Source organism: Coffea arabica, chromosome 4e (assembly GCF_036785885.1).
Source record: "Coffea arabica cultivar ET-39 chromosome 4e, Coffea Arabica ET-39 HiFi, whole genome shotgun sequence".
Taxonomy (NCBI): Eukaryota; Viridiplantae; Streptophyta; class Magnoliopsida; order Gentianales; family Rubiaceae; genus Coffea; species Coffea arabica.
The window spans coordinates 12,984,160-12,995,182 of NC_092317.1; the positions used below are offsets into that span (position 1 = coordinate 12,984,160).

The 11,023-nt window shown below is 33.3% G+C and overlaps 1 protein-coding gene across 1 annotated transcript; it reads right to left on the reverse strand.

Annotated features, from left to right (window-relative positions):
• Nucleotides 1-316: 316 nt before the first annotated feature.
• Nucleotides 317-3,651, reverse strand: LOC113741231 (putative disease resistance RPP13-like protein 3). Its single transcript, XM_027268722.2, has one exon. It carries the CDS (start codon nt 3,096-3,098, stop codon nt 450-452), a length of 2,649 nt encoding a protein of 882 aa, XP_027124523.1. The 5' UTR covers nt 3,099-3,651; the 3' UTR covers nt 317-449.
• Between the last annotated feature and the right edge of the window lie 7,372 nt (nt 3,652-11,023).

Consider the following 11,023-nt stretch of genomic DNA (forward strand, 5'->3'; position numbering starts at 1 on the left):
GACAGCTCCCAATTTTCCCAATTTTATTTACTTACATCATCTTTACAATTTCCAACACACCTTTTTATCTTTCCAATACCTTTTTATCTCACATACATCATATCACAAAAAGTGCTACAGTAAAAATATCCCAAATAATCCCAAATAACTTACAATCCAAACAGATTTATAGTGGGATAATTAAAAAAGCAAGCATTGAAGTGAGATTTCAAATTTTAAAAAAAATGGACTTAAAAAGCTTGTCTGAATTATATGACGAAAAATAAAGAGTGAAATAGCGGCAAAGCAAAGTATGTTGAATTGGGGGAAACAAAAGTTATGTTGAATCGGAAACGTTCATTTTATTTATATATTTTGATAAAAACTTGAAATAATTTTATTAATCACTACCCGACATAGCTTGCTTTTTACGCATGAATTACAACTGCTACCACCTTTCCTTCGGCAAGTCAAAATATTCTGAGGTTAGGGACGCGGGATACCATGTCCGCATCAAGCCCTCTGATGAAAATTTTCGGCATTTTGACAAGCTCAAGCGTATCAAGAGTAGATATGTGCTTCAGCTCTTCCGGCAACTTTTCTAATCGGAAGCACATCCTGAATCTCAGGCACCGGAGCTGTGGCAATGCACCTTTCTCCACCTCTATTTCCTTCAAACCATGTTGGAAGTTGAGCTCAAGGAATTTCAATTGGTGAAACCCATGCCTAGAAATGACTAGCTGCGGCCCCTTATACGCATCTTTCATTTTGAGGAACGACAGCTGTCCCAACTTCTCTAGCGTTGGCATTGGGTCATCCGTGAGACTTGTGAATTTCAAAGACAAGCGAGAGAGATTTGGAGGGAAATCAGGAGGCAGCATTCTCAAATTGAATAGCTTAAGCTTTGTTACACGATGGAGCTTAGAAAGTCCAGCTAGACATTGTGGCTGCCCGCTTCCTCGAGGACAATAAAGATGTAGCCTCTTTAGGCATCCAATCTCAGATAAATGCATGCAGAGTTTGTCTATCTCTGACCCGGCATCCACTACAATCCCCAGTTTCTGAAGACTTGTCAAAGTTATCATGTTATTGTGCATAATGTCATCAAAGCGTATGCCTGACAGAGTCTGGAGATTCCTCAATCCTTCAATCTTAAGAGGCACATCACATTTCATACCAAACGCATATAGATGCCGTAAACTTTCAAGCTTCCAAATGAAATTTGAAACTCTCACTGGGGAATATAGAGACGTTGTCCGTATGTCAAGAGTTTGTAGGTTTCGCAAACAACCGACGGAAGGGGGGAGCCTTCCAATGAGTGTGCATCTTAAATTGAGGTACCTTAACAGCCTGACTTCACCAATTTCTTTTGGCAAATCATAACCCATCCTAACATTCTCAAGGTCCAGTATCCTAAGCTTTCTGAAACTTTTGAAGCTAAGATTAATGCTTTTCACGCAATCGTGGACGTTGAAACAAAGTAGAGACCGGAGAGGAGGGGTCGAAGACCCAAAATAATTTTCATCCAGAGGGAGAACATGAACAGCAAGGTACCTGGATTTGGCTGATATTTCATCATCTCTGGTGTCATGGATCTGAAAGAAATTTTCATCCTCTGCCTTTCTGATTGCAAGCTCTCGCAGTAAATCATGGACTCTGCAACTTTTAATCCTCTCATCAACAGTCATTTCCGCCACTTGGACCATATTTCTGCTACAAAGTCGTTCCACATCATCATATGCTGCAGTTTCCTCCAAATTTTTTGTATCTCTTTTTTGCATTATTCCCTCTGCAACCCACATATGGATCAACTTGCGCACAGAAATCACGGAGTCTTCGGGAAACAAACCCAAATACAGAAAGCAAAATTTCAGATTGGCAGGAAGGTCTGCATAACTTAATTCCAGAATTGCTGATACCCCACTCTGGCTCCTTGATAGGTACGTGCTGAAATTGTTGAGAATTTTCTCCCATTCACTCTTCAACTTTTTCTTTGCCAGTAGCAGGCCACCAATAACCGTGATGGCCAGCGGCAGACCATCACATCTTCTGGTAATCTCTCTGCCTACTTCTTCCAAATCGGGAGGACACCCAGCATTATCCCCTAAGGCCTTTCTGAGGAACAACTGCCAGCTGTCTTTCGGCCCCAAAGTTTTCAACTCATACGGGTGTCTATAAGCATCTGCGTGTTGGGCAACATCCCGATTGCGACTTGTAAGTAGCACTCTACTTGATGTGCCAACGTCAGGAAAGGCCCTCCTGGCAAGACAATCCCACGCTTCTTCCTTCCACACATCATCAAGTACCACAAGATAACACTTGTCTTGTAGATCTTGATAGAGCCTTCGTTCCAAGTCTTCCTCTTCCATATTTTCCAACATTTCAAGTAGCTTGTTATCCATCGTATTTAATTCCTTTATGATTGATCTCAGCATCTTTTTGTGATCGTAGATTGAAGAGACGCAGACCCAAGCACGACAGTTGAATCTTTCCCTGACATCAGCATGGTTATAAACTTTTTTGGCTAGAGTTGTCTTACCAGCACCTCCCATGCCGACAATTGAAACCACACGGCGGTTAATGTCCTCTTTCAAGAGTTCTGCCACCAGGGATTTTGTTATCTCCCCAAAGCCCACTATATCCTTGTCCTCGATGAGAGGAGAGGATCGCCGGATCCGTTGAAGCTCTTCTTCATGTGTAGTCATCTCCTCTCCAAGATTTTTGATACCATACTCTTCGCGGCTAGCAGCAATCTCCTTGAGCCTCATCCGTAGGGATTCAATCTCTTTACCTATCTTGTAGAGGTTCACAATTTTCAAGGGATAATACGTCAATTTGGTGACGAGTCCCTTGTCCTTTGTGAAGAACTCAACTTTGCTGGCAAAGATCTCAATGATATCCTCCGCATCGTAGGCCGCAGCTCTGATTTCAGAAACCCAGTTGCGGATCCTCGCGTCGTCATCTTGCCTTTGATCAGCATCTCTCAGGAAAAACCGCATCCGGACCAGATCATTTTGGAGCCTCTCAACTTGTCTTCGAACGCCTCTCAGGAAAACAATTTTTTGAATCAGCAGATCGCCAGTTTTCTCAATAACAAGAGAGATAACAGGGTCAGCCATCCTGGTAAAGTGAGCTTTGCTTTCAACGACTAGTAAAGGGGGAGAAGCTGTTGCCTGTTAGGTGCAGCTGCAAAACTTCTAATCTCTGTTGCTTTTAACTGATCTCAGAAGAGAGGCTCGGTTCTGAGATTCTCACGTGGTTCACTTCCTCGATTCACGTGGTTCACTTCCTTAATTCATTGACTTTTTAGAAGAGCAATTCTTCCGGTCTAAATGAATGCAAATGGTAGGGACGTCTGGGAGCCCTCAAAAATTTAAAAAAAAAACAGAAAAAAAGGTGTCTTCACATGGTAGGAAGTCTGGTGACGTGTCTTGCGATGGTGGAATGGAAAGCCGAACAGTTTACGTACGCGGATTTGTCTTCAGTGTGGACAAAACACCCAATACTTGGCATTATAAGTATCCAGTGAAAACCAAACCAAATGAATTCTAGGAATCTTTGGGACAAATTTGTGCTTCCAAAGCCTAATTTTAGTCCACCTAAGGGTAACTTGGACAGCTTCTCTTTCACTTTCCTAATTTGTATTTTTTGATTCATTATAAAACAATGTTCTAAGTCATTGTTAATCTTGGGAGAAATCTGTGCAATACGCTTGAATTTAAAATTAACAAAAAGAAAAAACAGATAATATGATGGGAGGAGTAGATGATGGTTACGTTCATGAGATTAATAATAATGAGATGCTCTATTGTTGTCTATATAACAAAAATACATCTCAACTACAAAAAAATAAAATAAAAGAATTACTTATTTGAAATCAGAATCTATAATTAATTAAAATAATCAATGGAAAACCAACCCAAAAAGTATTTGCAAAGGATGTTTAATTCTACTGTCCATCAAGATGTGTTTTAGTACCAAAACACTCATCTAGCTTCAGTTCTTTACATGTAGTAACGCCTAAAATTAAAATAAAGTTTCCCATCTTGACCGTCATGCATATTGCTTTGTAAGTATCTTTAACTTGCAAAGCATATTACTCCAACTTCTCTCTCTCTCCTTCCTTTTTATTATATATTTTCTTGTCTGTTAAGAATCTAATATCCTAGAAATGAAACAAAATCCAGCATTTGAAAAATGAAAAACAGGCTATCTAAGAGTAGGATTGTTGTATGTCTTTCAATATGGTGGTTTTCTTTCGGAAATTATTGCACCGTGAATACCATTTTTGTGTGAGAAAAATCACTAGGCAGCCACAGAAAGCAAACAGCCTAAGTGAACGTCAGACGGTAGTATAGTGGATATTTTGCTGTTTTTGTGTGTATAATTAGTTTTTAAAGTTTAAAGTTGTCTAAATTTTTAATTCACTAGCACCTTACTACCTGAATTTTTAAGTGCAAAAAACTTCCAAAGAGTACAAATTTTAAAAGAAGAAGGCTCCCAAAAGAAGGAAAGTAAAAAAAAAAAACCCTCCTTCAACTCGTGTGGTCCACGAAATTATCTTCAAGAAACAAGTTTTGCTTTATACCTATATACTATTATTAAAAATTTTTAACTTTCAGCACCATTATTCCTAAATTTATACTCATGAATGCGCAACAGTTATATAGTTGATGAATTGGGATTTCGCTATATTGAATTCTGCAAGTTCAAATAAATTTGGACTTTTAAATTGCAATAAATAGTATAGTAGCCTAATGGGTTCCATTTAACAAGATTTAATTGAAATTTGGTAGTTTAGTTCAATAATAACTCCGTAGTTTTTCAAAATATTACTGTTTTTTTTTTTTGTCAATCATTATCTTATCTATCCTGCACTATTCTAAATTTCTAATTTATGTAAGAGATCCAATTGGATCTGGGGAGCTCTGAGAATTGAATCACTATCCAACCAACAGTTACACTGAGTATCCGTCTCAATTTTCTTAAGAAATCATTTAATATGATAATTGATGATATGCAAGGTTTACCCCACCGAGCATTTAATGTCTTAGTAGTTGCTACCAGGCTGTAATCCATTACATCCAAATTGGACGGAATTGATACCGGTTATCGGGTTTGGGTTGCATTCCTCTCAAAATCAAAGCTTTGATTGCTGTGTTTGTGTGTCTGCAGAAATTTATTGGCTGGTAGTAAGTGCCCATGGTTTTGGATGCGACGGTAAAGTCTTGGTATGAACAGGCAACAATCAATCAATTTTTCACAACCAAGACACCTTTATGGGTCCACGGTTTTGGATACTATAATAACAAAGTCTAGGTCTTTGGCATGGTGGACGCCTCTACAGTCTAGTATCAAAATTATTCAAGTGGTGTGAAAATTAATAAAATATAAAAGAGGAAGTTAGATTAAAACTTATCAACTAATACAGCAAAAACTCAGTAATAGCCCACCGCGTGAAAAGTGAAGAAGAGTATTAGTTGTTCAATATAATATGAAAATATTTTAACATCAACTTGTTAAATAAGAATAAAATAGTCATTTATAACATCAATTTGTTAAATATATTCATTTATAACTTTGAGTTTCGAATGTTTTATGCTACCTAGGAAGTTTTAGAAAATAACATCAACTTTAACTTGATAGTCATTTATAGCCATGGTCAAATTAGTTTACAAATTAGACTATATTATAGGGAAATAATAGAGTCGATGTAATTGTTAGAATAAAATGTCATTATTGTAATAGAAGTAAATAACCCCAAGTTATCATATGATCTAATGGACCAAACGAACTCTTCATGAAATGAGAGGTGTGTTGTCAAGTGTTTGGTTAATTTTACATTAGATGTTTAGTTTAACAGAAAAACCAAGTTCTTTGTGTTTCGTCAGGAATAGGATGAGATGTATTTACTTACTTATAGACCAAAATTGCTTTCTGGCAAATTTACTATTAATTCTATCAATATATAATAGGGGTAAATTAGTCCAAAAAAGTAAAGTTTAATTGTCATGGCCAATGTATTCCAACACATAAATTTTGTATTCGTAGGAGCGCGTTTCAAAGAAAACATTATTTATTTCTTTAACATGGGTAAATGCATAAAAAGTTTAGTTTTGTTAGTTGTATGACCACATTGGTCCAAAACCATGGTATATGATTAACATAGATTAGTCCAAAACTTAATTTTTTTCATTCATTTTTTGATTACATATATTAATATTAAATTTACTAAAAAATGTAGATTTAATGAAAAGGTTATCATTTATAGGATTGCAAAATGAGTTGAATCGACTCAATTTTCTCGACTTCCAAGACGATCCTGAGCTCCGTGAGTTTTCATTGTAAAACTAGAGTTCAACATTGATCTCGAGTTCGAGCATAGTTGAGCTTGAGAGAAATAATAAGTAATTATTTTATTTATTAAAATAAGAATAAAATAGTTATTTACAACATAAATGCATAGACATTTATAAAATAAGAATAAAATAGTCATTTATAACGTAAATTTGTTAAAATATATTCATTTATAACTTCAAGTTTCGAATGTTTTATGTCATCTAGGAAGTTTTAGAAAATAATATCAACTTTAGCTTGATAGTCATTTATAGTTATGGCGAAATTAGTTCACAAGTTAGATTATGTTATAGGGAAATAGTAGATTTGATGCACTTGTTAGAATAAAATGTCATTATAGTAGTAGAAGTAAATAATTTCAAATTATCATATGATCCGATGGACCAAACGAACTCTTCATGAAATGAGAGATGGTTACTTATCTTCGGATGAGTAATCTTGTTGTCAAATGTTTGGTTGATTTTACGTTAGATGTTTAGTTTAACAGAAAAACTAGGTTCTTTGTGTTTCCTTATTAATAGGATGAGATGAGCTTACTTACTTATAGACCAAAATTGCTTTTTGCAGATCTACTTTTAATTCTATCAATAATAGGGGTAAATCAGTCCAAAAAAGTAAATTTTAATTGTCAAGGCCAAAGTATTCCAACACATAAATTTTGTATTCGCAGGAGTGGGTTTCAGAGAAAACATTATTTATTTCTTTAACATGGGTAAATAGATAAAAAAAAATTTAGTTTTGCTAATTGTATGACTATATCGGTCCAAAATCATGGTATATGATTAACTTAGATTAGTCAAAACTTAATTTTTTTTTCAATCACTTTTTGATTACATATATTAATATTAAATTTACAAAAAACATATAGATTTAACGAAAAAGGTTATCATTTATAGGATTGCAAAATGAGTTGAATCGACTTTATTTTCTTGACTTCCAGCACGATCCCGACCTCCATGAGCTTTCATTTTAAAACTCGAGTTCAACATCGATCTTGAGTTCGAGCCTAGTTAAGCTCAAGAAAAATAATAACAAGTGGTTATTATTTTATTTGTTAAAATAAGAATAAAATAGTCATTTACAATATAAATGAATAATCATTTATAACAAGTCATTGGTAAACAAGTCATTTATAGTCATTGGTAAAATGTTAATTGTATCACGATATCAGTCCAAAATCATGGTACATGATTAACTTAGATTAGTCCAAAACTTAATTTTTTTATTAGTTATAGCAAATAAAGCCAAAATTCTATTGTTTTATTAATATGTAGTTAACATAGTTATATAGTTGTTTGAATAAATTATTATATATAAGATATTGCATTAATGTTCGTAGATTATAATAAAAGTAATATAAGGGGCACAAATTGATGAAATGGACGGAATCAAAACGTGTACAATTTACTAGGGATAAAAATTTTTGCAAATGCATGGGCTTGTTTTCTACTTCAAAGTTCAAACTAGGAATAAATTTCACAATTGCTGCAAAGTTCACTTCCCGCCAGCCAGATGCCAGGTGGGATCCCTAATTTTGAAACATCAATTAATCTCCTGTAGGATTTTGCTTGGCGTTTATTCCTTTCCAATGCTAGTGCCACCATTCCTACAGTCAAAGTCCATGGATTAGACTGTTGCCATCATTCGTTCCCCTGCATACTTTCGCTTGCTGATCTTAAGGACAATGTTTTAAAAATCGGACCGTTAATTGAACCGGTGAAGTGAAAGGGTCGAGATTCAATCGATCGGATCGGTTCAATCCCGATTCAATGAATTTTTTTAAAAATAATTTATATAAATATATATATGCACAAAATAAGACATGTAATGGATAATTTAATACTTTATATGATGAAAAGTTTACTATTTTTGAATAACTCGGATTTTTAAAAATAATTTTTTAAATTATAAGTTAAAACAAATAAATTTCATCTCAATTTCAATTATATCTACCAAAAAAATCTTAAATCCAATCCAAAAATATCACAATATTTGAAATTATACAAAATTCATGTCAATGAGAATTTAAACATTGTGTACTTAAATTTTAATTTACATTTTAAAATTTAAATTTACAATTCAAAAAAGGAAGTTTGGAGTTCGAAGAAAATCAAGAGAATTGAAAATATAAATGCAAATTTGATACGAAACAAAAAATGAGATAAAAGTGAGTGGTTGTGGTATTAAATAAATTGGGTTAAAGAAAAATAATTCTTTTTTAACTTTTTTAAATTTAATGGACAAAAACAAAATTAAAATATGGAAGAAAACATCAATAAATTAAAAATAAAGAGGTTTGATTAAAAAATGAGTGGCAAAAGAAAAAATGATAGAGAGAGAGAAAGAGTTGAAGATTAAAAAGAAAAAGTCATGAAAGGATGAGATTTTGTAAGAAAAATGGAACAAAAGAAATATAAGTGTTTGTTTTATATAAATAAGTTATCAAAAAAAACTAATAAGATGTGATGGTGCAATGGTTACTACATTGGTCTTCTATTACAAAAGTTTTGAGTTCGAATCTTGGTAACTACATTTTGCAAAACTAAAAAAAAAAAAAAAAGGTGGAAAACTCAAAAAATGGAAATAACCGGTTCAAGTCCGGTTCGACGGTTTTCGCGGTCCGACCGATTTTTGATCGGTTTCTTGACAAAGTCAAACCTAGCATTGAACCGGACCGGAGCCATGGCCGGTTCGCTGTTCAACCGGTCGAACCGGCCGGTCCGGTCCGGTTTTCAAAACACTGCTTAAGGGTCAAAATGGAAACCACAGAACTTTTGGCTTGAGTTATATATGTTGCCAGTTGCAAACCATAGAACTATCCGTTATCTTCCGTTTTTATTCTACAAAACAAAAGATTCACATTATTATATACCATTCATAACTCAGATTTCAATTTTATTAAACTGGCTATGTGGCACTAAATACATTAGAAATGATATATTATTTCAGATTGTGTTATGATGGAAATATTTTTTGCGAACACAGTTATTTTGGAAAAGAGCTCTACTTATTGCATGTTATTGCACTATTACATTTATGGTTTTGGCAAATATTACTAATTCATGAGCAACTCTATTAGCTTCTATATACACTTATAATAGCCAAAATCTACATTTTCATTTACAGCGTAATTAATGTACTCGCCCCATTCATCATTTGACTGACATGATCCGTACCTTGCGGGGTCAGCTATTTTCTGATTTTTATCCGCTGCGCATATCAGCGGGTACCTAGTTATAGAATATCCATTGACATAGGGTCGGATCAACGGGTACCCACTGCGCCCAACTTATTATTTAATTTTTTCAAAAAATAATTTATACTAATTTAATTTTGAATTTTACACATTTAACTAAGATTTAATAAATATGTTTTCTCAAAAAAAGTCTCCCACTAAGAAACAAACGTATGAAGAGAATACAAGAAAAAGGAAAAAAATTAAAAGAATTCAAAATCAATAAAAAAGTTTGAAATAAGGAGCACATTTTTTAAATATATGTTCCATATTAATTAAACTCTTTTCTATAAAACATAAGATCATAACCTTTATAAATGAAGCTTGTAAATAAATTATAGTATCTCATATTTGTAATGCAATTTGTTCAATGATATTGCTTATTTAATTCTAAAAATATTATTTTGTAATATGTGTATAAAAATAAAAAATATATATGCGGGATGGGTCGAGTACCCGCAAGTTTTTAATTATATAACCCTAACTCGTCCCGTATCTTAGTGGGTACCCAACCCTCTTTTGACCCTATCAAACTAATTTTCAGGTTTGCGGATAATTTTGCCCACTCCTATTTCTAATATATATAACACACTCTCATACTATTCCCGCACACGGTACATATTTATTTTCTTTTCTGCTCGACATACACAAACACACGCATGCATAGACTCTTACACAGACTCTTATAAACAAATACACATAATTAAAACCGCCTTTAAATTGTTTCATTAGTTTTTCTCTTTCACACACACATTTTTCCTTTTCTTCAAATACACAAATTAAGGCAATTTTTTTTAAAAATAGGAACACAATATTTGTGCGATATATCAATTCAAAATTATAATCCAGTTAGTTATCAAACACATATAACTTAAACAATTCAGCAACTTAATACTTTCAACACTTAATTTTCAAGATTTAGAATTCATATTTCATATTTCAATTTTATTAAACTGGCTATGTGGCACTAAATACATTAGAAATGATATATTATTTCAAATTGTGTTATGATGGAAATATGTTTTGCGGACAGACTTATTTTGGAAAATAGCTCTACTTATTGCATGTTATTGCACTATTATTTGTACCATGGGAAGCTAACTAAATACATTTATGGTTTTGGTAAATATTACTAATTCATGAGCAACTCTATTAGCTTCTATATACACTTATAATAGCCAAAATCTACATTTTCATTTTCAGCGTAATTAATGTAATATCCCATACTTTTATAACATATTATTTCCTTTTAGAGAGTTAACAAATTAAGCAATTATCAAGTATTCTAATGCCATTAACTAATTGGTACTCTCTGATAATATAGTCAGTAGTGACGTTATTGTTAAATATGTCACCTCACCTAATTTGTCTACTTACCATAATTGTATATGAATTAAATTGAATATTATATTAGCTAGTCACAAGAATCAATTCTCTACGTACATATTATAA

Excerpts from the sequence above, each read along its gene's own strand:
- LOC113741231 (XM_027268722.2), bottom strand. The coding sequence starts at position 3,098 with ATGGCTGACCCTGTTATCTCTCTTGTTATTGAGAAAACTGGCGATCTG.